Here is a 26939-nt window from a genome sequence, read left to right on the forward strand (position 1 = left end):
TGTTGATATGGACAGGTGTTGGATAATAAAGTATACCAAAAATACTGGAAAACTTAAGGCTCCATCCCCAGAAGTGGTACCAGCTCCACCACCGGGACTGGATTAAACAAATCTCCCGACGTTTGAAGGAAAAGTAATATTTCATTCAGTTTGTCTAACTCCTTGGACCCAAATAAAAGATGTTTTTGGGGTCTACCTTCAAATTGTCAATTTATAATTCTGAATAGAGGAATATGATGTCTCTTTGCCAAATAGGTCTCTTATTTTCCTACCCTGTCTGACTGAGGAATGTTTTCATCCAGGGTAAATTCCAAGAAGAAAAGACCACAATATGGAAGCGAAAGCTTTAAAAGGGAGTGAGCTCAACGTTCATTCTGAAGAAACAAAGAAAAGCGGTGCAAAATTAACAACTCTTAGAGGTGGGAGGCTGTATTTTCAGGTAGTTTGCTTCTATGGTACTGTTCTACTAAATAGCTTTAACACTTTGCTAACATTAATTAAACCTCACAAACCCTGTGAGATAGGTAATTACTATAATTAAAGTGATATTTCAGACTGGTAAAATGAGACTTAAAATACCCAAGGTCAGAATAAGACTGTGAGGCCTAGTTTAGCTTCTCACTCATACACTCTTATGTCAGATGACTATCCTAGAAAGGGGCTTGTCTGTTTTATGACTTTTTCTCTCTGTATGCTTAGATTAAGATATAATATGAGTATACCGAGACATTAAACTTGGAGTTATTTAAGGAAGCTTGAAGACGATGTGAAACATTGTCTAAAGGAATGATCGATATTCTATGATACTATGTATACCATTTCAAATTCACTTCAATTAATTGCATTTATTTTTTAAAAATCCGAATGTAAACTCTGGTTTCGCTAAATACAAGAGTAAATGAAGAGACCAGTGCACATAAAACACTCTCCATACCACACACCAACAGGTAAGAGACTGCCATCACTTCAGAAAGAGAACCGAGCAGACAGACAGAAGGAAGTCTTCTTGTTGCTATAACTACAGAACAGCAAAGGTCAGCACAGGGTGGGGGTGGGGAATCCTGTCTGGATTGAACTTTTAGCACAATTCAGTGATATTATCTAGAATTCTTCCTCTCAAGGAAGGAAAATGGACTTGTGCTTTTTCTAAAATAGTTCATTGAAAATAAACACTGGACACGCTCGTTTTTAGAAAAGCACAGAGAAATGTTTTATTAGAAATGAAGGATTAATACTAAACTGTGTACAAACTTGGGTTTTGGCAAATACTTTTATGAAAAAATTTCTTTATTGGATTTAAAAATAGCGAGGCCAGGGTAATAGGTTTAACCAAGTGAACCGGTTATTTTCTTTACCCTCAACTGTCACCGTCTTCAGCCTTGACTGAGGTCATCCAAACCATAGAAGAAACTACCTTGTCCTTAGAACGGCATGGTTAGGGCAATGAAGACAGCTGAACAGGCAGCTTGTAAGTCAAGACTCCTGTGTTAGCTTTAAGAAAGCATCAGCTTAGAATATGAAGTCCAGCATGGAGATGATGCTGATGCTGATGCTGATGCTGATGCTGATGCTGATGCTGATGCTGATGCTGATGCTGATGCTGATGCCACTACATTAATTAAAGTGAAAGGCAATGATAATGTGTGTAGACCTTTGTTTTTTAAGATCTAGCCTCATCGAATGACAACTGTGAATTTATAGCACCAAGTAAACTTGGAAGGGTTTCCTTAACACGAACTATTGAGGAATGTGAAATGTTTTTTTTTTTTTCCTTCTTATATGATCACTAGAGGGATAGGTCTCTAGGATAAGTAGCAGTATTTGGATCACAGTTTTTAATTTTTCTGTCTGATAATGGCAAGCTGAACTATGTTATGTCTGAGGAAGTGGGTTTGGATAGAGTACTTAGAGGGACAAATAGAAGCTGGCATTGCCTAAAATTTATCTCTAAGCCATTTTAATTCAGGTTCATGGCATTTTCTTTAACGGTACCATTTCTGCTTTCTTTGTTGTTTAGGAAACCTTTATTTGAACACCTAGCTCTGTCTAACCTGTCCTTAAATATTTAAGGAAGCATCAATCGTTCCTAGATGTCAAACTTCCCATTAAATCACTAAGGAACTGTGCCTTACAGTGGTAATCTCAAAGGGGAGTAATTAGTAAAATAGCCCCCAGGAGGAAAAGGAATCTCGAGGTGAGACACGGAGCTATGTATTCTGCTAGTGTTACGGTGGATGGAGGCTTCCAGATGTCCTTCATATGTTTTTATCTTCTCAGTAACAGAGTTGCAATCAGTTGATGGCCACCAGGGATCTTGGCAGCCATTTGTGGCAAGTTCCCAGTTCTTGGCAAGTACATGCTAACTTGGATACTGTGTTTGACTGGAAGACCAATCAGCCTTGCTTCCTCTGTGCCCTTCTGCCAGTTGAACACAGGATAAGTAGTTGATCCTGAAGTCCCAGGTTAGAAGGAAATAGGATCCCTGCATCCCTCAGATATGAGCGACCCTCTGGCCTTGAATGACCATCCTTAGGATGCCCAGTGTATTTCTATGGTTTCACACTGTGGGAATATAGGGATAATGACAGTGATATTGACCACAGAAGCATGCTAAAGATACAAACGGCTTGCAACCATTTGAAAGTCGTGGTAATCATCTTGAAGAGAAATTCTTAAGTTTTAGTGTTTCATAGAATTAGGGATCTTGATGAGAACTAACTTGAAAATTAACACTGGCAAAGAATTTTCAAAGCTCTGGCATTTTATCTTGGGGACAATATAAGGCGAAGACTAGTGTAAGAGATGTCAGACATACAAGCTTTTAAGATTATATAAAAAATAATGAGGCCGGAAATAGGCAAGGAAAGGAAGTTTACTTTATTGCATTTGGGGAAGCCTATGGTTAATTTTCTGGTGGAAAGAAATGCCGTATTTTAGGAGTGAGGAGGACTGTTTATAATTTTTCCCTGCATGTTCAGTTGGCGTCATATTAGCCAGGCCTCCACAATCATAATTAAATCTAAGATTCTAATGTCTAGAGAGGGTCTACCGATCAATTAATTATTGATCATAAAGCTCAGACTGAAGTTATAACCATATGGCACCGGAGAGACACTGGATTTGTAAAATTTGCTCAATTGGTAGAATTGTCTAAAATTTCTTGACTTTCTCTGGAATTTTTTTTTTCACTTTTATTTTTTTAAAGAAAGAAAAAGAAGTATGAGAATAAAATAAGATACTGCAGATGCCTGGTACAGATAGTTCATCAATAGTAGTCATCAACAGTAACATTAAAGATTAAACCGATGCTTTTAAATATTTGTAAACTTGGGAGCCAGGTGTGATAGCACACACTTATAATCTTAGAATTCATCAGGCAAAGTTCAAGGCTACTCTGAAGTACATAGCAAGACCCTGTCTCAACAAAACAAACGAGCACTATTTATATATCCATATACTTGAAAAGATATTTAGGGATCTTCGTAGAATGTATTTACACATTAAAACTGATTGTAGTCTGCTGATAGATTTCATATGATGCTCAGCTCAAAAACAACAACAACAAAAAAAAAAGAAAACAAACATTGAGTGGAAATTTTCTTTCCTTGCATATGCAAGGCATTCCCAGAAATGTAGAAATAACTCATTAATTATCCAATTATTTTGCCTGAAAAGACATAACTATTTTTTAAACAAACTTAGCCTATGTCTACAAAAAAGACGAGCGTATCGCAACTACTTCAGCCACTGCTACCTACCTCTTGAGAGATCATCTTGAGTGTGCACACCAGCGTTCTTACCATCTTATCCTCTATCCATAACCTTTACATCACCAAATCTTGACAAGGTCAAGGTAAATCTTTTGAAAATTCAAATATAAAATAGTTTATGCTGTCTTTTAGTAATACGTTCTCATAAAACAAATAACCCATGTTTTTCTTCCCTCTCTGAAACCACGATACTGCATTACTCCACAATATGGTTTCTGTTTCAATGTATAACTTGATTCTACTTTAAAGCTGAGTCTGATTTCGTTTGCTCTTAGAAGGCTCGTTCAGAGTCAGATGCTGTAGTGCACATCTAGAACCCCAGGACATTGGCGTCTGAGCCAGGATAACTGCCTAGGAGGGACCCAGGCTAGCCTGGGCTATATAGTAAATTCCAGAAATTTCTGGGCTACAGTATGAAACACCTTCTCAAATCCCATCCGAGTGGGAAGGGGGTGGGAAGAAAGAATAATATTTAAAAGGACTTAAAAATTAACATCCTATTTCATACTCGTTTCTGGCAGTCTGCAGCTCAATAGGTGTACACCATGTGTCTAGTATATCTCGGTTTCTTTGAGGCGGTAAGGAAGAGGTTAATTCATAGTTGGATTTCATGAGTTTTATTTACATGCGATGTGTGTTAAATACTTATCTTTCAGTTTGAAGTATTTTCCCCGGGTGATGGGAAGTAAAATGTCCATCACATTAAAATTAGTTAAAAGAGACCGTTTAGATATAAAAGTTCTGTTTGGAGTTAAAATTAGGGAGGTGGGATAGAAATCTGACTCCTTGGAACTACCGGATGAAAGAGTGAAGGGGGAGGGTGAAGCCGTGTAGGGCAGGAAGACCCGGACACAGTGGGAATGGTAGGCGGTGTGGGAGACGAGAGAAAGGCAGCCACAGACTGAGACCGGTCAAGCATCGCATCATTTTTTTTTTTTCTTTAAACATTCTGGCATAATAACATTTCAGGGATTCGAACCACCAGAACACCGGTCCCTTTACCCCTTACTTTAGAACGATAACGATTCTCTTTTACAGTGTCCTTCCCGGCCCCACCAGGACGATCTTTTAAAAGCAGGCGACGGGGATGTGAAACTGAGAGCCTTCCTGCACCACACAGGACCTTCCCTCTGTGTCTGGCACGGCTCTTCCCTGCTCAGCCAGGGAACCCAGACAAGTTTATTTACACACCCCCCCGCCCAGCGTGCACAAACACACCCGCAGAGAGCGAGGGCGCGAGGGGCGGGAACGCCCTCTCTTCCATCCCTTCCAAACAATTATCTGCCAGAAAAAAAAAAAAAAAAAAAAAAAAGCAAATCCTCCGCCGAGCCGGGGGCTGGCGGGGCGGCGGGCGAGCCGGGAAACGTGGCCGCGCCGGCGAGCTGGGGATTTGTGAAAAGGAGCGCTGGCCCGCGTGCGCCTCTTGTTCCCGGTGTAATTTGCAGCCAATCACCGGGAGGTGTCCGCGCCCTGCGTCCTGCTCACCTCGGCGCCGCGGCCCGCCCCCGCCCCCGGCTCCGCACCGCCTCCCTCGCCTTTCTCCGCGCTCCCCTCCCCCAGCCACCGCACACACGCACACACACAAACAGAGCGAGGGGGGGGGTGAGAAAGAGAGAGAGAGAGAGAGCGAGAGAGAGAGACTCCCCGGCTCCCTCCCTCCCTCCCTCGCACACAGCGACTGGAGACGGACCGGGAGCAACGCGCTGGGAAGAGCAGAGACCACCGACAACAGCCCCGCGCTCTCCCACACACGCTCACACTCGGCGCTTTCCTCTCCACCCCCACCTCCTCCTCCTTCCACCCCCTCCACTAACACCATCTCCTCCTCCTCTCTGCAACAAGAAAAAAAAAGCCATTTACAGGTATTTTTTTTCATCCGCATATTTATTTACCCCACCCCCCCATTCCCAACAGTTTGTTTACAAGTATTAAAGTTGTAATTGGGAGCTGCCAAGACACATCTGGATTTGTGTTTCTTTGTGTTAGGGGGTGATGTGCAACTAATTAAAGGCAGACTGGCAGCGTCTGCAAATTCTAAGGCTCCCCAAATAAAAAGAGACTGGTAAGTGATTGTTCTTTCTCTTCCTCTGGCTTTCCCCCCATCTCTTTCTCTCTTAAATGTTTGCTGTCCGGTGGGATTGTAAAAGTAGATTAATGCTGGACTCCAGCAATAAAAACCGTGACTGTATTAATTAATTAATTAATCTGCACCGGCCCCTCCTCCTGAATGTTAAATATGACCTTTGATCTCCATGTCTCTGGTAGACCAGACATACAGTACTAGGCATGTACAGTCACATTGTTCAGAGGCAAAGCAGGATCATGAAGTATGGATGTTTAATTTAGCTTTGGCATTAGAACTATAGTCATTGGTGTGTATGTTTTATTTTGTTGCTAAATAAAAGCCAAACAATAACTGTGGCTTAGGTACCTTTTTTTTTTTTTTTTCATGCTCCAGGGATGCATTGATTAAACAATAATGACCTGGATGCTGGGCACAATCATTTTCTGCAGTTTCTGGTGGCATTGAACCTAGAGGTGGGAAGGGGGAGGTGGTAGCAATTGGAGAAGCAAGGACAGCTTGTTTGGAAACACCATGCTAAGATCTGGAAGGGGGGGCGGATATTAAACCCCTTCTTTATTTGGAACAAGGTCAAGAGACTAAAATGTTAGTGCCTCCTCCACTCCGTGGGATGATGCCTACTGCATGGCTGGCATAACTAGTTTTCTAGTGAGTAGCACTTATTAGCATCTTGCCTTTTCAATGTGATCCACAGAAACTGAAGCTGTTTATGTTTTCTTACTGTGTCTTTCCCCCCATACCCTTGAGAGTATCAGGGATATTTAGTCAGGAAGATTTGGGGGGCACCTTTGTATTGTCATCAGGCCTCAGAAGGGAGCAGTTTTCCCTAATGTGAAACCACAGAGGTGGTTCCTGAGTGATTAGGGACTTGCTGTGATTGAAGGATGCCTGCTAGCTTCTAATCCAGCCGGAGGGGGGTTCCTTATCCTGATTTACTATGCCTAATAGGGATTTGTTTACATAAACCCATTTTTTTTTTTAGGGTGCCTCATCAGTAGACCTTGAAGTTTTCGAAATTGGAGTTTGGACATAATGATTCATTAATCTAATTATAAGCGTAATTACTATAATTGATATGCATTTGAAACTCTGAAATTTTGAGACAGGGACTACTAGGCCCTCAGCTTTAATTCCCTGAACTCCACCTTCCACACCAATCTCTAGGCTTCAGAAGATGCCAGAGAAAGGTACTCTGGAAAAAAAAATAGGGAAACAAAGAAACTGTTTTTGTAAGGTGAATATACATTTCACATCTTCGCTTTAATTCTTAAAAGGCTGTGATGGGCCTCGCACCCTTAATAAGCAAACAGGATCCCTCTTCCTAAAGCTTCATGGTGGCCTGTTAAGCAGAGAAATGCAAATACCCAGCTAGCATTAAACTTTCCTCTTAAAAAAGAAATAGCAAAAAGGGGAAAAAATTATCTTAATGGCTCTTTGGATAAACAACACCTGAAGGGATCTCCCTTCTCTTTATGCAAAAATCAGTGTTAGTGAATGATTTTTTTCCCTTGCTTTCCTCTTTTCTTGGGAAGACAGCAGTCTCCATTAGAAATAATTGGTATTCTTATAGGAGCAGCAGATACTTAGTTTTAAGCTGTGGCATTGCTTGTATTTGAGATCTATCTATATATTTATATCTACCTACCTACCTACCTACCTATGTTCCATCTCCCCTCCCTTTTAAAAACAAGAAATACACCACCTTCTTGCCCCTGCCACCAAATGGCTTGTACAATTGAGACCTGTCCTTGGTCCATTGAATTAAGATCCTAACAGAGCCAGCTGTGCTGGGATTCAAACTAATGACAGCAGACACAGAAGGACACTGTGGCAGCTGGTAGTTCCCCCCCACCCACCCCCAACCCTCTTTGCCTCTTTGGTTCAGATTGTATGTGGGCAGTCTTGTAGCTAGCTCTCGGTTGTATTGTGTTTGCTTACAGTTTATGCTCGGATGTATTGTAGACTTTCTCAGTACTTCATTTGCTAATTTCCGGTTCGTTTTCCTCATAGGGCCATTGCTGTTTCTACTTTACAGCATTTGCATGCCCAGGCAGCACTTGTTCACACATTTCATAATGTTTAAATGCCCTCTGCTTATAGGTAGTATCGCCCTCCCACCCCTGATTTGCATGTCTTTAGCACTCCAATTGCCCTTTTCCCTCGGCATTTGTCACCCCCGTCTTTCCTCTTTCCCTGGGTACTCTAGCTATTAATACATTTTTTCTCAGGAGGGTTACAAGAATAGGGGGGGAGGAGCTGTGTGGTGTGCTGCCGGGAGGGAGGGAGGGAGGGAGGGAGGGAGCAGGGGCTTGGGAGTGTTGGGGGGGCGAGGGGGGTCACGTCTTGATGATTGTTATGCAAACGACCCGACTAGAGAACGTGGGAGCTTTCTGTGGTGTCTGCGGTGGGGTAACGAGGGCGGCTGTTTATTTATTTTTAATTTTTCTCCTCGTGCAGCTCGTTGGAATGACTTTCTTTATTTTAGTTGTAACAGTTGGAGGATAATGCAAAGGAAGACGCTGCCTGGGAATTCACCGTCTGTGGACATGCGCCCCAGAGAGGACTAGAGCAGCCCTCACCTTGCTCTCCCCACCCGGATCCCACTTTCCTGCACGGCTCGGCCCGTACCCCGACCCCACCATCACCCGCTTCCCTTCCCCCCACCTCTCCCCCTTTCCCACCCAGGTGTCGGACCAGGCGGTCCCCACTTCCACCCTGCACCCCTTCTTCCCCCCCTGCACCATGAACACCAATGTCTGCGTGGAGCCCGGGCCGAGCCCGGAGGCCCCGGGCTTGCCCAAGGAGAGCCACCTGCCCGAGGGGGCCCTGAACAGCCTTGTGGATTACAACTCTGAGATGGAGCGCTATCGCTCTTTTGCCACCTCCTTCTACAAGACCAACGGGGGCGCCTTCCCGCAGGCAGCCAAGATCGCGCGCATCACCACCCCCATCTTCCCCAGCAGCGCCGCCGCCGCCGCGGCTGCTGCGCGCATCGGCATGTCCCCGTGGAACTGCGACAACGCGGCCACCGCCGCCGCCACCGCGATGCTCTGGGGCAGCGGGGGCGGCGGCGGAGGCGGTGGGGGCGGGGGTGGGGGCGGCGGAGCCGGCAGGAAATCCTCCTCGGCCGCCGCCTCCTCCTCCGCCTCCTCCTCGGCGATCCTCCCCGCCGCCGGCGGTGGCGGTGGCGGCGGCGGCGGTGGCAGCGGCGGTGGCGGCGGCGGCGGTGGCGGCGGCAGGACCAGCATGCACCACCGGAACGACTCCCAGCGGCTGGGGAAGGCTGGCTGTCCGCCAGAGCCGTCGTTGCAAATGGCAAATACTAATTTCCTCTCCACCTTATCCCCCGAACACTGCAGACCTTTGGCGGGGGAATGCATGAACAAGCTCAAATGCGGCGCTGCTGAAGCAGAGATAATGAATCTCCCCGAGCGGGTGGGGACTTTTTCCGCTATCCCGGCTTTAGGGGGCATCTCATTACCTCCAGGGGTCATCGTCATGACAGCCCTTCACTCCCCCGCAGCAGCCTCAGCAGCCGTCACAGACAGTGCGTTTCAAATTGCCAATCTGGCAGACTGCCCGCAGAATCATTCCTCCTCCTCCTCGTCCTCCTCGGGGGGAGCTGGCGGAGCCAACCCGGCCAAGAAGAAGAGGAAAAGGTGTGGGGTCTGCGTGCCCTGCAAGAGGCTCATCAACTGTGGCGTCTGCAGCAGTTGCAGGAACCGCAAAACGGGACACCAGATCTGCAAATTTAGAAAATGTGAAGAGCTAAAGAAAAAACCTGGCACTTCGCTAGAGGTCAGAGGAGATGATTTCTTGTTTCCCAGTCTTGCCCCCTCCCTCCTCACCCCCCTGCCCTCTCCCCCACAGGGTTTCTTGTCTGGATTCAAGACGCAGCATCCCCTTTTCTGAAGCTTCTTGCAGGCTGAAACATACTGGCATGGGTGGTTGGCGGAGGACTTGGCCTCAATACCACCCTCTCAGCTGCACTTCAGTCCGGAACCGCCCTTCGGCTAGAGAGTGCCCCTCCTTTTTTAATCTCTGGAAAAAAAATGCAATTGGTCTAAGAATCCGAAGTTTTGCATCTGAGTATGCTTAATATTTTCCCTGCTGTTTTAAACTGGTCCATCAGGAAAACATCCAAACAAAAAGCTCTGCCCCAAATATTGAACATATTTATCATTCATATACATATATGTGTATATATACATATATATATATATATATATATATATATGGACTTAGTATAGCCCAGACATAACACTACTCATGTTGTACACAACTTAAAGTATACGCATACATATGTATATATACCATCTTTGTGTGTGTGTGTGTGTGTGTGCCTGTGTGTGTGTGTGTGTGTGTGTGTGTGTGTGTGTGTATGTGTGTGTGTGCGTGCGTGTGTGTGGGCTGAATTGCCTGGATTCAAAAGGGGATTGTTATCCTCTTCTAGAATAATTTTCTTCTGAGCCTAACAGGATGTTTTTTGTTTCCTGTCTTTTTTTTTTTTTTTTTTTTTTTGCCTTCCTGATAATTTTTGAGCCAGCAGAGAGAGTGTAGGGAGCTGCTAGTCACCAGCCATTTTTGAGATGTGACTTGGAGTAAAATGATAATTATTTACTAATGTGGCCTAATGGGGAGCTTATTTTTAAAATAATTTACGTAGTTCCAGGAAAACTCGGTTGTTTTGTTGTTGCTTTAGATTTTACATCTCCCTTGGGTTCAGCATCTGACAAAGTAACCATTTTGTGGTTGCAAAATTACTCTAAACATAGGAAGGTTTTGGTCGGTGCCATAGGTGGTAAATGATAGTTTACTTTTCCTATAGGTCTTTAAAACAGACATTATTCACTAAAGTAATGGTAACATTAGGCTTTTAATTGCATTTTAAATTAATATTGATACATGGGACGAACATTTTATATGATAGCCTAATCAAAACACAGGAGGAAAAAGTGCAAAATTATAGGTATGTTGTTTTGGTGACATTCAGAAAGGAAGTATGAGCAGGCAGTCACCGTCTCTGATGAAATCTAGAGAGAAGGGCTATCTAGTGAGCTGCTTGTGCCATGTGAGGCAGGGCAATGGGTTTACTCTTAGGGAAGGTTCTGTGGACTAGACTGGGTGTTGAGAGTGACTGCCCCAATCCGTCCTGAGGAATACTTTACTTGCACATTCTTTTAAAAAATCAGGAACATGACCTAGGGATGCCTTCTTTGAATCGCTGAGCATTGGAGTTTTAAAGAATAAACATAAAAGTTAAAGATCTTGCTTCTGTTTTGACTACGAAGAAGATGGATCATCTTGGTTCAAACCAAGTCCAAGGGACTGGGATTTCCAAAGTTAGCAGCACATGGACTGCAGTTCCGTCACAACATTGCATGTATTCCTCCTCCTAAAGAAACCAGGTCTTCTTGGGAACTGTAATTGTGTCACAGGGTACGTCGTTGTTCTTCCTGTGGGAAACTATGGTCAAGCAAAGGTAACAGCAGCTACAGTGCAGGTTATGTATTTCCCGAGATGGCAAGAAACTAAGTTTTGAGCTCTCTGTTGGGCTTTCATTTACTATAACTTCTTTCGGTCTGGAAGACCATGGGAAATTTTAGCTTATGATGAGGTGATGGCCTAGGAATGTCTAGTGAATAGGACAGTATGGCTTCTGTTTTCCCTTTGAAGATTAATCTGTAGAGTTATATTTCTGGCATTGTATATAGTATAGCATTGGAATTGTCATACCCTAGCTAGCTTCAGCTATAGCATAGCCACCTGTACACCGTTGCAGGGGACATAGTGGAGAGGAAAGCTGAATGATCCTCATCTATTTAGTCAGCAACCACTCCAAAGGAGTTTGCTACGAGCTCCATTAGGCTTTCAGCCATGTTTCTAGGCTGCTGTGTTCATTTAAACTGGCTTCATATATTTCTTCTCTGTCTCTCTTTCAGTGGTTTCCCATAAACTTTTCAAAGTTTTTGTTCATAGTTCCAAGCATCGTAGAATCGTTTATTTTGTCTTTGAAAATTAGCGTGCACAGAACGTTGTGGCCACGCAGAAGGTGGGGAGTGGGTGAGAGAACACACATTTCCCACTGCAGGTGTTTTCCAGCGTGAGGGTTCCTTCTACCTACCAGGGCATGGGGAACAGTTCAGGGCCATGAAATACTACTAGGCAAAACAAAAGGGAAAAAAAGGTTTCTAAATTGTCTGAGTGTCTCTCCAAGTCCTGAATAGAGTAATTACCGTGTGATTACCTCAAACCCACATGGATCCTCAAGCTACACTTGTAGGAAACTTCCAGGGCTTACGTATAGGGTAGCAGATCTTCAATGATTGAACCGAAGCTGAAAAAGTTCCCCTGCAGATCCACTTTTCTATCTTTAATTTGGTCCATTGTGATCTCAGGAGATGTTTTTGAGAGTGGGTAGACTCTTGTCAGGTCCAGGAGTTGGATTTCAATCATAAACTTAGTAGCTGATACTTGTGGCTCTAACTTTCAGACACACAAGTGGTTTATATCTACACACTACTCACGACTCATCCTCTTAGCACTCCAAACCTATGTGCCCTCCTTCTCTTTGACCTGGTCTTATCTCAGAGACCAGAGGCACAGTCAGATTGCTTTTAGGCTGTGGAAACCAAGATTAAGAAAGATTCACATGGATGTGTTGGGATTCTGCCCACATTCTCTTAAGCCTCCTTTCCTAGCCTTCCTTTAAATGTGACTTCCCCTGCTTAGTTCCATGTTAAGAGCAACTTATGTTGTAGCACTCCCTGTTGACGTTCAGTGTGACAATACCCATGGAATAGTGTGTGCTCTGTGTTCTGTGTGCTGTGTATTTGCACATGCCACGGCTCCTTCATCAATCACTGTATTAACAATAGCCACTAATTGTTAAAAGCAGTTGATACAAATGCATTGTGTTCCTGCGGGACAAAACTTACTTTAATAATCTATGTCTTTAATTAACATTCAATTCCTAGATTTATTAAAAATATGACCATTTAGGAGATTATTATGATACTAGGTAAATACTTATACATGCAACCGTTATTTTTTTGGCCTGATACAAAGATTTCACTTTTTAAAATATCACGATCTAATGTAACTCAAGGGATAAAGTCCCAGTGGGCAAGCCCAGCCTCTTAGTCCCTGAACATTGTTCAGGTGACATGATTGATCTCTGTGGGACAGCATTAGAGACCACACAGAGCTGGTTTCTCTCCCATTAGTTGATTTATGGAATTACATTAGTGAAGCCGTACCTCTGGGAGGTTCCCCTGCCTCCCACTCCTGCTCTCTTTCCTGCCACAACTTTATAGAGAAGAGATGGGAAAACTGGGGGAAAAAAACGGTTAAAAGGGTGGTTATGTTTTTCTTTCTCTTTTCTCTCACTTAAAAAATAGGAAGTGTGTCTATGTACTAGCCCCCCAGCAATGTTTCTAGAAGCCAGCTCCAGATTCTGAAGGATTTGATGGAAAACATTCTGATGTTATCAAGTGAAACCAGATAACTTGGTTTAGAAACGTGTTTTAGAAGTGGAGAGAGACACTACGTATACATTTTAAGCTCTGGGGGCCCCAACCAAGGGCAGTTGTGAAATTCTGGACAAAGCACTGTGTCTGTAACTTGTGCAGAATGATGATGGCTGCCTGCTAAGAAAATTAATTTGTAGCCCACATCTAAAGTAGATGTGTCACTATCCAGTTCCTAGCTGCAGAAAACTAGCAAATGACTGAACACTTCAGAAGGTCTTAAAGTCTACTGGGTTGTTTTAAAAAGTATATATGCATAGATAAAATATAATAAATCTTGCATATTTTAAGTTGAAACTTTTTCAGTTTGTCATTTCATGTCGTAGTTTAAAATGAGTTTTCTGTTTAACAATTAAGACATGCTCGCGGGAAGTATTTTTTAATTTATTTGTTTACTTCATAACCCAACATCAGCCCTTCCTCTCCTCCCAGCACCCTCTCAGGCAAGTCCTACCCCCATTTCACCTTCCCCTTCTCTTTAGAAGAGGAAGCTCCCCTCTGGGTATCGCCTCTGAATGCCCTGCACGTCAAGTCCCTGGGGGACTAGGCACATTCTATCTCTCTATAGGACAGGAGGTTTTTTTTCCCAATAAACTCCAAATGAACTGATACTTTTTTTGTTACATTAGAATGTAACAAGGCGATAATGTAAAAGGAAGACCCAGAGTCTATAAATGATAAGGAAAAGTTTAGTTATGGTCAGAGATATGAGGCAGTTTCATTGTGAGGACACTGAGGTACCCAGGGAGCTGCTCTGCCCATTAGATCACTCCAAAGGAGTTAACGTTGTTTTTATGCACACCAGAGCTCAAATTGTACATAATAAATCCATTCGACTTCATCTGTTAGTTAAAAATATAGTCGCTTATGAAAATAAGATATATTTTTTGCTTCCTAAATGAAACTGATATTCCTTTCTGTCTAAGCAGCATGGAAAAAAAATCTAAGCAGTATTTTATGTGGCAATTAGAAGTAGTGAAATAAAATTGAGAAAAAAAAATCTATAAACAATACCATATACAGACTATTTCTTGGAAACTTAGACGTCATCAAACAAAAGGCAAGAAGACATTCAGAAAGACAATGAGGAAAAGAAATCAAATAACATTGAACGTTAGGCGCAGCTTAATCAGATGAAGATATTTGGAGAAGAAGGGGGTGTTTATTGGGCAACGGAGGTTGTAAAGGTTTCTTGCCTTGAAAAGTTTTAATGATTTGATTACTGAATTACTTTTCTGCATACCATCTACTTTTCTTTTGGATGGAATGTCAGAGTTTCACAGAGTCACACTTAGAGACTGATGTAAAACCATTTGGCAAAGTGATCTGTAAGACTGGATTTAAGAGGTCTGCACAGAAGATGGAGGACCACCGTACTTTCTCCAAGTACAACATTTTCTACCATGTTGGAAACTGGAGACAGCAACTGCTGTGAGCTCTGAAACCTTGTTGCGATGTTCATTTTGGATATGAAGTTAAACATTTACTTACCTTAGTATTTCCTAGGACTAGGCTCAAAGGTGTTTCTAAGAAGTTGCAGGTCCTCTTAAGGTCCATCACTCCATCAGAGTTGACCAGGTGATCTGAATATAAAGTTTACCTTTACCAGAAAAACAATTCACTTCGAATTTGCGTTGCAAAACTTTAATAATATGGTGTCCTACTCAGTACATTTTTCATAAGCCAGGTGTGTTTCAACTTCTTACATTATACAAAATACTAAGAGATTCTTGGTCAAGCCACACAGCAATATCTAGGTAAAATAATAGGTTGAAGTTAGGATTCATTAAAATATTAAATCTTCTCTTATTCATAAGTTAGTTTATGAAAGCAGAAGTGAGCTCAGAATACTTTGTACAGGGTGTTGGTTACAAGTGTGTTTTCTCAGACACTGGGAGGAGGGCGATGTTAGATGGTTTGGATGGAAGAAGTCTGGAAACGTTTTTATAAAAACTTGTTTGCAGGAATCTATTTTGTATAGGCTATAAGTGCTGTGGGTATGTGTGTGCATAGTTTTGTCCCCTCAGCACCACTTCAGTGTTTATGCCTACATTATACTTACTCTTTGGCAGTGCTCTGGTATCCTTGGGAGTTCCATGATACCCGTGGAGGCACGCCGGAGTGATTTTATCCAAGTCACATCTTGTTCTATCTTTTGCAGAGACACCTGCCCAGAAACTGAATTATTCTGCTGGGTAACTGAAAACCCTCGCTCCATTTCAGCAGTGTGTTTCCGTTTTCTATTGAGTTACGCCGTATCATACTTCACGTGTGACAGATATTTAATAATGTTGAGTACTTAGCTCTGCCGGGGTCGGAGGGATCCTAGCAGGCTTGTTAGCTCTAAGTTAAAGCATTAGAAGGATCTTTCTCCCTTTGTGAAACTTACAGCCCATGTCTTAGTCTCCTTTAGGAGTTTGAGAACACATAAATAGGGAGAAGATCAAGCTCACTGGCTCTCCCCATTTTTCTTGGTATCTATCACAAATGTTTTAATGCAGTTTCTTACTAATGGCAAAACAGTTACTTTTTCATGTAAGTCATATTCATTTTGTATTTATTTTATGTAAAATCAGATATAAAGTATATTCAGGAAATATAATACTAGCTTCCTGGCCTTCTTCCTTCCTTCCTTCCTTCCTTCCTTCCTTCCTTCCTTCTTTATGTTTTAGTTTAAAAATCAACATCAGGGCCATGTTGTCACATAGAGAATCTATGAAAAAGCAGCTCTTGTCTCAAGCAATGCCTGAGACATTAGACAACTTTATTGAGAGAGTGCTTCTCTACGTGACTTAGTTCAAGAGGCTCAATGTGAGGAAAGGGTTAAATGCTTTCTATAAATACCAGTTAGAGAAAACATTTAGTGTTGGGAAACCGAAATGTATATATTAGTAAACCTTATCCAGGTAGAAGACACAGGCATTGGTTTAGTTTGGGTGTGAGACAGGTAAGGACGATTTTGAGGAAAAAGTGAGAGGCCCTTAGAGAAGTGGAATTCTAACCACAGAAGTATTTTATTTTTTTAATTAAAAAAAACCATACAACTAGAATACTAAACACTACATAGAAGAACGTTTGTCAAGATGGAACGTTCATCCCTTCATCCTTCCAGAAGTTTGAAAATTGGCAGAGAAGAGAACAGGAGAAAAGGAAGGAACAAGTGTTCGAGATCTGACTTAACGCCTTTGGCTTGAGAGTGAGAGCTGTGGCTTCCAGCTTAGTGCTGAGTGAATTCTCAGTGAGGTCTGTGTCCCAGCTGATGTGATTTTGATGCGTGCCCTGGAAACACTTGGTAGCATAACTCCAGAGTACAGTGAAAACACTTCCAGGATTAGTAGAAAACAAGCTCCCCTTTGAGTCTGACCTACATTTAATTTATATCTTAGAGGGCAGTCTAAAAAGTTGCAGAAAGTGTTGAACAGGGCGAAAACTGCTGAAAGTGCTATTCTCTGCTCAACATAGCAGACCATAACCGAATGATTGATAGGAGCATCTGAGGGATAGAGATCAAGTCAGATGAGGAGAGACCATGGCAGATGCCTGTAGAGCGGGAAGAGTAATGATGGGCAGCTCTGTGGATTTCAGCAAATCTGGCAAATTCCGAAAAAGACCTATTTTCTCTAAAACTTCCTAAAGTAGAAGGTGGTGAAATACCTTTCCTTAAAGGAAGAAAACCACTGAAATGTAATCGTGTGGAAAGGGTCGTAGTTAGCGATGGTACATCAGTGGTCAAAAAATTATTGTGCTGGGAAATGACTGTGCTGTGGAAATATTTCTGTAGGCTAAGTGATGATTTTGATGGAGTTAAAATAAGGAAAAGGATCAAATATGAAATATAAATCAGTGAAAGGTCAGCCGCGAAACTTACTAAATCTTAAATCTGCAATTTACTTTTAGTTCACAGAAAACAGAACAGAGAGTGCTGCCTTGATCCATCCTCACAGGAATATGTTTTCTGTTTGCTGCAAGGCTGCATCTTGTGGAGCTGGGGATCATTTTGAGTGTAGAGTCTCTCTGGGTTTGAGTGATGTGGGATTCAATTGAGACCGATGCTAAGTTTCTCAGGCCACAGATGATAGTTTGTTAGACTAGTACAAGGCTAGTATATCAGAGGTCCATGAAATCCGTGTATTGGCTTCTCCAGAGGATGAGAGAAAGTGGAGTAAAGTAGAACAGAGCAGGAAATACATAGATATACCACGGGCAAGTGATGCCCCTTAGTGATGGCTTCAACCACATTAGGCGGGCGTGTCAAATGTGAAGTTATTGACTACTTTCAGATACAATTTGGAAAACGTTAGCCATAGCTGTAACACCATTGAGCACGTCTTTAGCGATGAAGGAAATTATATTTGAACATTTTTTAGTAAGATAGGGAGAAAACTTTACCTGTTCTGTAAGCAGCCATGCTTGGATTCTAAGATAGACTTGGGCCTGTGTTGTGCATTCATAGAGCTGGTAAGAGTGTGGCAAAACAGGTGATAAACTGAATGAGGAGGAACGCCCCTTTAGGCAGAAGCTGCTGCTTTCTAATGCTTGAATGCAACTTCAGTAGACACGTGGGTATGGATACACACAGCTACAGTGTGTCCAGGTTTAAGAAAGCACTTTCCTTTATTTCCAACTGCCCTCTGTCAGTACCTTTATGATTCCCTAACTCAAGGTCTTAGTCTTTTATCCAAGGATGTTCTTAGTTACCTCTTATGTTCCATTGCCATCTATGAAATGAAATAGTTATAAATGGAAGAGTTGAATGTTTAGACACCTCAAGAAGCAATTGCACACTTGTGGACATGGTTCATTTCAGTTTTGTCCTCCATCCTGGACAAGGGACACAGTGACGTGGTGACTCCAATACCATGGTGTGTGGTGCTTCATGTCATAGTCAGATTATTTTTGCTGTATTTTGAGGACTATGTTATAGGCTCTAAGTGAGGGGAGGTAAATATTAGAAGAAACCCAGGATGTACAGAGCGGGAAGGAGCACATGCAGGCTACAGGATGCTGCAGACTGGGAAAGCATTGAGCTCTAGGTCACTCTTGAGTCTGCTCAAATCGGGAATGAATAGCAATTGCTAATGTTTTTCAGTCTTTGAGATCTCAGATCCATCCCAGATGGATCTGGGATCAGGCCTGCTAGAACCATTCAGACTTTTTCTTCACTCACCACAATGGAGAAATTAGTTCCAGGGAGATTAGCTGAGCTTAGCTTTTCCTTGCCTTTGCTGAATTCTCTCCAGCCTTCCCCCAACTCTCTTCTCCATTCCTTTATTTTCCCGTTTCAATTTTCAATTTAAGGATGAAATGCAGCCATTCAACTAGAGACATAGGAAGGGTAAGGGGAGAAGATGGATCCTTAACATTAACTAATGATAGTGCTTAGGTAATAAAAGCATTTACTTATAAGCAACCAAGTATTCAAAGCTGTGAGCATCACTTTAAGGTAGTTATGGAAAAATACAGAATTGAGCATTAGAAAAGATTCCAGAACAACGGTGAGAAGATTATTGCTTACTACGTGTTATAATCACATCCCATGGCTAAAACAGTAGGCTTGTTCATTTCTTTTATGAGACTATGTTTGCACAAATATGTAGAAAAACCCACGAACATTTTCTGAGGATGAATTTGAACCTATAGACTGGAGTATTGTTGGGATGTGGTGATCCTCTGATGTCAAGGTAGCAGAATCTTTCATGTGTTTGTCGTCTTAGTGTGGACGAACTCAAATAAACTCTCAGTGATTGAGGGCACGTGTGAAAAACCAAGCCTCACTAAATCAGTTGTTGTTTTTACATTTTTTATTTTAAAATTACTGAGGAAGAAAAAGAGGTCAAAGACTAATAATTCCTTGTACTGGTGAATCTTAGTTGAGAGAGAGAGAGAGCAGAGAGAAGGCAGAAAGAAGGGAGAGAGTATTGGGAGGTACACCTGCAAGGCCTCGTATGTCTCTGAATTTCTCTGATCAATTTAGGAGCATAAAACCCTCAGGGGTTCTGGGCTGGGTCTCTGTCAGTGGCTGAGTGTTACCAGAGGAGATGTTGAACAACTAACTTGCAAGTCAGTGACCTCGATCAAAACGTTAGCCGACTTACACCTTTATGTAACATCAAAAAAATTTTTTTTCTCCAGCCTCCATGTCTGTAGGAATGAGAACCACCATAAGTAAGACTGGATCATAATTGTAACTATTGGGTTTTTATTTTAATAAAATTAAAGGCTATTCAAATCTAGCTTTGATAAGTACTGTAAGTAATCTATAATTTTCTCGTGGTTGTGCAAAATATCTCTCCTTGTTTTCAGTAAAAGAGTTGTGGACTTGATAGACATTCGTGGTTGTAACAAAAGTTTATCCCAAGATTCAAAATTATTAAACAACTTCATCACTTTTTGATAGCTATTTTCTCCTAGAGGCAATATTACAGACAGGAATTAGTAGACCAGCATCAGGGAGAGACTGGATGGAATTAGCATAGTAGCATCAGGGAGAGATTGAATCATCAAATTTTTAGAGACAGAGAGTAGAAATATACTCAGATCCTAAAGCCAGATATATTTGCATACCTATACTCTAATACAGGCTTGCAGATACATAAATAACATTCTGTATGTTTAAATGATTAACAGTGTAGCTTAGAGTTCATTCACCTAATTTTTACATATTTATTTTTGTGAGACACAATTTTATGCAGCCCAGGTTGTCTAACTATAGCTTGAGATCACTATAGCTTGGGTCCCTTGCACTTTCAAAGTGCTGAGATCACAGGTGCACAACACCATGGCCAGTATATTTTGCATTTTTTAATTCTAATGTTAATCTTATACCCTTGCTTACACATAAGATTAAAATAATCATATGGAATCATTTTTGTAAAATATTCTCGAAAACTGAAGGCCACTGGAAAAAAATTACTTATTTCTCTATAGCTTGTTGCAACTGTATCAGAGTGACTTTTTTTTTGTCCAAGAACATTTAAATCACTAAAATAGTAATATGTGTCACAGTAAGCTTTCTTATCTGTTGATCTGTTGTAGTTTCAAGTATTTTTTTTTAGCCAAATGCAACTATATGTAGCTTTTTTCAAGAGTCAAGTCTAAAGAAATTGTTCGCATTTGATACTGGGGACAGGAAGTCCATGTCCTTTAGGCTCGTGATGTCCGTGTGTCCGTTTTCTTACTGACTCCATCTCTCCCCAAATATGAGTCTCAGCCTCCTTTCCTTAATTGGCTCTACCCGCACATGCACTTAATTCCCTTGTAGTGTGGTCTCTAAGTGTGTCCTGTTTACGTTAGCTAGGTTTGCCTTCTAAGATATTACCATCTCGGCGATGGAGTGCCGGTGGTGCCAGAGGAGCATGCAGGAAGGTGAGGGAAGAGGGGCGTTCCCAAGGTAGAGGGAGTAACAGGAGCTACTGCGACAGAGAAGAGAGCCTGAAAAATGCTCTGGCTAGCCCTTCACCATTGGTCAGAGGGATCCAAGTGTCAGTTCATAATGTCAGATGTCAGATGTCAGTTTGGAAGCCAGGGAGGGGGAAGGCACCTTCCAATCACTGATCTCATATTTAGTACATGTTCTCCTTTAGATATTAAATATTACCAGTCAGTGGTATTACTATCTATCTATCTATCTATCTATCTATCTATCTATCTATCTATCTATCTATCTATCTATCTATGATATCACAGATGTATAGACAAGCCTGAAGAAAAAAGAGAGGTGTATTTTAAAACTAGAGAGCTGGGGCAAGTGATACATGTTCATAATCCCAGCACTCTGCAGGCTGAGGAAGGAGGGTCTTGAGTTTGAGGCCAGACTGAGACATAGCGAGACCCTAAAAAACCAAACAATAAGACAAGAAAATGTTAGAAAGTAAAATCCTAGTCCTATTCATATATTTCATAGGAGTTATTTCTTACTATAAGGTTACTTTCATTTATGATCAGTCCATTCCAAGGCATCACATTAACTTTGGTCATATGTTCATGGTTTTCTCATACCCTGATTATACTCTACCTACATTCTCTAGTGGCTGTAGTAGTATACTATACTTTTTTACAATGTAACATTTAAAGTTAAAGTGTAAAGAAAAAACCCTAGGCAAAATCTGTTTCCCTTCGCTGGATATCACTCTAAACCATAATTAACTATTTAAAGATTGTTATGGATAAACGTATGTTAAAGTATGTTGCATGGTGTTGTGAATGCAGAATCCAGGTTCTCATGCATGCAATGTATAATGTTTCACATCTATAAGAAGATTTTGAAATTCACTAGGAAGTAACAACACATTTAATGGTATCTTAAGATTATTTTATAAGTCCCATCAGAAAAGAAGGAATTTTTCCTCATCAGGAATCCTTTTGACTTTGTTTACTCAAAAAATAAAATCCTACAGTCGAGAGGTTTTTTCAAAACTATAAAAAGCCACAGTCAAATGCTAAGGGGCCACAGCAAGGGTCTGATGCCTTTGGTCTTTTTTATTTATGTAATTTTCATTGCAGGTTCTCAGAGATTCTCTAAAGTCTTTAAATTTTAGCAACAAATGTTTTAGATTTTAATATAGCAAGGATTTCAGAACTCAAGGCTGAAGGCATCCAGGAGTCCTATTTAGTGGCTTTCACAGCAAAGGGACATCCTAGAAAGTCTCCAAGGAGGTGTCATTGGCTCTGCCCAGCCTGAAACTGCATGGACTTCGGCTGGAAAACATTTTTTTTCCTCCATTGCTATATGAAAATCGGAAATTGATTTCGTGACGCGCGTTCCCTTAATTGCCAATAAGGACACGGAACATTATTTTTTAATCAATGTAAGAATACCGTTATTCTCCAATTCTAACTCTTCGAAATCATTGTGTTAGACCCACCTGTTTCACAGTAGAAATCTGAAGGCACCGGGTGGATTATAGAAGTCTATAAAGAAGTCTAGAAAGTAATACACACAAATGTCAACAAAGTATCATCCTCGGTCGAAAACTCCAATGCCTCCTTCATTATCTCAATTTAGAATTTCATGCATTCGAATCACCCTTGGCATTTCAGTGTCTAAGTTTATCTCTACTTTGGTCTTTGGACCCTCAGGTGTACTGTGGTTAAAATGTTGCACTGTGGTAACTACTGCCGGGTTCACATCTCTCTGCTGTATCTATTGATCTGAATGGCCGCACTCCACACCCTCGTTTGTTCAGTTTTAGGTTCTCCACTTCCCTCTCTCAGGGGGTGAATTCTCCTTAAACTGCCCGTGCTTCTAACAACAGTGTGCGGATGAGTGTTTGACCCCAAGACACCAACGGAGCAACGCTCACTTGGCAGGTGCCAAAAGTGAGAAACCTTTCCGGATTCTCAGAGCAGAGCTTGGGGCTTCTGCCTTGCTTGAGGCTCTCTTGTTTGCCGTCCCTTATTAAATTAGCAAAAATTGATACCGTAATCCATTTCGCCCGAGAGAATATTTACCCTAAGTTGTTGGGAAAATGTAAAATGCCACTCTGTCCTTGAAGAACATCCTTGCTTTGAAGCGTTACGTAGAGGACAAACACATACCCTTCTTTCGACGCTGAAGGTCATTTTCTATCTGGCTTCTGTCCGAAGATTTTTTTCCCCCCAGCATGCTTGATAGCATTGTCAGGAAGAGGGACAGTGGGGTATGGTTGGGACCTGCAGATTTCTCCACAGGCTTCATGGGAGCCAGGCTGCCTCAAACAACAGGATCACCTCAATATCCTTCCTTAACTCCCATACCATTTTCTTCCAAGGGACTCTGGTCTTCCTGTCACTCAGGATAACTAGCCCCTGTAAGCATCACTGAGATCCAGGAAGTCACAGTAATCTTATGGAGTGCGATTCCCCAGCTGGGATTTTGAATTTATCTAACTTGGAGGTATCTGCCGAGGGCATCTAATCCCCGGTGTGGATGTGCTGAGCCTCCAGTTTACGTGGTCCTCTTACGGAGACGACCTCCGTAGTTGACAAAGTCAGAAGATGTGTGCCCGAATTTGTGCAGACTAATCAGAAACCTGTGATTTAACCCAGTACTTCTGTGGAAACAGTTGCTTCCAGCTGCTTGGTTGTAAATAGCTCAGCCTCACCCTCAAGTAAATTTCTGGCAAGCCTAATGAAAATTGGGTGGAGCAGTAGTTTTGTGTAGCCCCTAGGACTCTAGGACTCTAAAGAATTTTTGCTCTCTTTAATCCTTAAATGAAATTGAGAGGGAGATTGTAAGTTTCTGGTGACTACTTGATAATTTGCACTAATTATTGCGCTGGTGGCTTTCTTCGTTCTTCTTATGTGGTTTAGGCGATTTCTTCACTAACCTTTTTATTTATTTCTTTTAAATGAAGTTTCATGACTTCAAAGATCTTAATGCGAAGAAAAGCCATTTTAAAAGCTTCTATGCTTACCTTCTCTATTTCCCTCTCTGGGGAGACGTTCTGACCTCAGCACAGTGTTGAGTTATGTCAGGGAAGAGCTTCACCGGGGTGCTATTTTATGTCACTATAGAAACCTCTGCCTCGCTTCCTTCATGGTCTCCTGTGTGTTGGATTCTTAGTGTGAGCAAAAATTGAGAAAGAATCGTCTTCTCCTTATAGCACTGACCCTTGATTCTAGGTAGCATTTAAAACTACCTCGCTCTCATTAAATACTGAAAATAACATGGGATTGCAGAATGGGGATCAGGAAGAACGAAGTCAGAAAATAGATTCAAAAGCGTATCTAAGGCATACGGAGTTTATCTCATTTAAAAAACGTACTCTGCATTTTTTCTGTTTACCTTCATAAACATATCTGTTTATCAAGATACATGACTGCATAAGTATATATTTATAAACTTGTTTCCAGTTGGCATCTTTGTCATACATATACGCATAAATGTGCATATGTATGAATATATATGCACATGTTTATTTTTCATATGTGAATCTGAGTGTAGATATATAATTGCATGGATATACTTGGATCTAATGTATCTTGTTAAAAATGACTACATTTATATAAATAAACTTACTTACATAGAATTGATTCTTAGTTGGCATCAGAAAGCAAGGTAGCATCTGGTAGAACATTTCAGTTTTGCTTCCTGTTTTTTGTGTGTGTGTGTGTGTGTGTGTGTGTGTGTGTGTGTGTGTGTGTGTGCCAAAGCACTCATGGCACATGTGTGTGCGTGCACACACATGTATGTGCATATGTGTATGTTCATGTGTCTGTATGTGTGCCACTGGAGTGCCTGTTTGTAAGTATGAATATTAGAATGGGTGTGTTTCTTGTTTGCTTTATATAGTTCTTTCAGTAATGACTAAGCAAATGTAACAAGAATTATAATTAGTACATTGAGTATTCAGAAGTTAAATTTAGAAAGTTGTTAAGGACTTTTTTACAAACAAAACCAAATAATGCACAGTCCACTGTGCACAATGATCTGGAAAGAATAAAACTGATTACCTCATCAATAAGGGGAGTCAAAACAGAGCAAAATAGGTGCTTATTTTATTGAGAATGGTAGACCTTTTTGTGCTTTGTGAAGGCACGATTTCATTTTTTTATGCATGCATGCAAATCTGAATTATATAACTTACAGTAAATTCATTTGTCTTAATATTTAAAATTTGTGGTTGTTTTAGAGAGCAGTCTTTAAAAATAATTGTTAGTGCCAATAGTGCAAATGAAATCTAACTTCCAAAACAGTTATTAAATTTCTTTTTTTTTTTAACAATAAAGGTGATATAGGCTTAAGGTCCAGGTCTAAGACAAAGCCACTTGAATAAAGTAACACACACACACACACACACACACACACACACACACACACACACACACAAGCATGGGAAGGGCATTCTCAAAAGAGAGAAGTAGAATGTCTGACTTAAGCTAATGTCATAGGTTAATATAGGATTTTATTTTTGATTAACATTATTATTAAAAAAGAATGGCAACCAACCAAATTACTTATGTATGAGAAAGTAAATCAAAGCCAACTTCAATCATTAGAGCATTTTGTAATATAATTTGTAGCATAGTTTTCATGTGAATTCTAATAGGAAATTCAAGTGCTATGGACATTCTCTTAAGGGATATATATTAACACAGAACATATTAATAAACCTTACTATATTTTAATCTATACCTTAAGAGTATGTAAACACATACACACAAGTGGCTGGCTGGTTGACAACATTAATTTGGCCTATCAGTTTGCCACCACAAAGAAATGCTTTACTCAGCTCTGACATTGACCTTACATAGGCTGCATATGTATATATGTGTGTGTGTGTGTGTGTGTGTGTATATATATATATATATATATATATATATATATATATATACATATTGCAACTTTGTATATAAACTTCAGGTTACTGTCAGGTGACATGCTTGTTAGTGTAACGAACAGAATAATTCAGTCACAGTTACTTTGGCTGCATGAAAGACTTATATCACACTGAAGACAGCAGGCATAGCTGGTTATGATCTTTTAAAATTTAAGAGATAGAGAAATGAAGATCAGGAAAGATCTATTTCCTATGTCACTGTGTGACTCTGCCACCTAGGTTTAAACACAGAGATGGCCAACTTAAAGTGACATGTGTTTCCTGCGAGGTAGCCACAGAATTTACATACAGGTACCAGTCGTGCGTCCCATTGGTTCATACCTTGAACGTTCTTTAATTGCTACACATACCCCAGGATGTATTTCATGTATTTTAAGTATGTAATGTGCTCCAGTCATTAGGATCAGTCAACTGGTATTAAACTGAATAGCATGGTTGTCATAGTTTTAAGATTGAGCATTTCCTCATTTATTACATGTTGCCATATTTGTCCTCGTGTTCTGTATGGTTGGCTAAAACTATTGCCAAAGGAGGAAAATCTAATTTTACATTGACAAAGAAAGAAAGCTTAACCTGTTTTCTTGCTCTTTTTTCTTTGTTTTCTTTTTATAGAGAACACCTGTTCCCAGCGCTGAAGCATTCCGATGGTTCTTTTAAAGCTGTAGTGTACCTTATTTTCAAGGCATTTTGGAAATGAAGGGCAAACTAATGTCTTGTTTTAAGAAACCACTTAGTCCACCATTGAAGAAATTATCCAGAAATTATTTTCATTTTATGTATAGGGATTTCTTCAAAAAAAAAAAAAAAAACCAAGAGGAAAAGAAATCAACAACAACAACAACAACAACAAGAACAACAACAAGACACATAAAAATAAGAGGGAAGCTTGGGGAATTGGCCGTTTTTTTTTACGTTCAATACACTGATTCTTCCTTTGATGTATCTAGCTATACTAGTGAAGCTGTTGTCTATTTTGAAAGTGGCTGTAAAAAAAAAATAAGTTTGGGTAACCCCCGACTGTAAAATGATGTATCTTTGCAAAGTACATATCTATACTTCATTTTCATATATATGTGTTCCAGTACTGTAAACTGTACAGACAGCGGCTTGTATTTTGTGTGTTTAGACACAGGAGACAATCAGGTCTGAGCATCTATGGAGATTAACGGTTTGTACACAAAACTATGGTTCTACAAGTTAAAAATCCGGAGCAATAAATTTTAGCTTTAAATAAATA

At 40.9% G+C, this 26939-nt stretch overlaps 1 protein-coding gene across 4 annotated transcripts; it reads left to right on the top strand.

Moving 5' to 3' along the window:
• The first annotated feature begins 5404 nt into the window (after positions 1-5404).
• Cxxc4 (CXXC finger protein 4) lies at positions 5405-26939 on the top strand. 4 transcript variants are annotated; one of them, XM_032897287.1, is made up of 4 exons: positions 5405-5632; positions 5757-5832; positions 8311-9651; positions 26315-26939. In XM_032897287.1, the coding sequence occupies exons 3-4, from the start codon at positions 8596-8598 to the stop codon at positions 26357-26359; spliced, it is 1101 nt and encodes a 366-aa protein (XP_032753178.1). In that variant the 5' UTR covers positions 5405-5632; positions 5757-5832; positions 8311-8595; the 3' UTR covers positions 26360-26939. The 4 variants fall into 4 exon arrangements, with proteins under 4 accessions (XP_032753178.1, XP_032753175.1, XP_032753179.1 ...); XM_032897284.1 differs by having other exon boundaries at positions 8339-9651; XM_032897288.1 differs by lacking the exon at positions 5757-5832 and having other exon boundaries at positions 8339-9651.

The sequence above is a fragment of the Rattus rattus genome, chromosome 3, assembly GCF_011064425.1.
Source record: "Rattus rattus isolate New Zealand chromosome 3, Rrattus_CSIRO_v1, whole genome shotgun sequence".
NCBI classification, from domain to species: domain Eukaryota; kingdom Metazoa; phylum Chordata; class Mammalia; order Rodentia; family Muridae; genus Rattus; species Rattus rattus.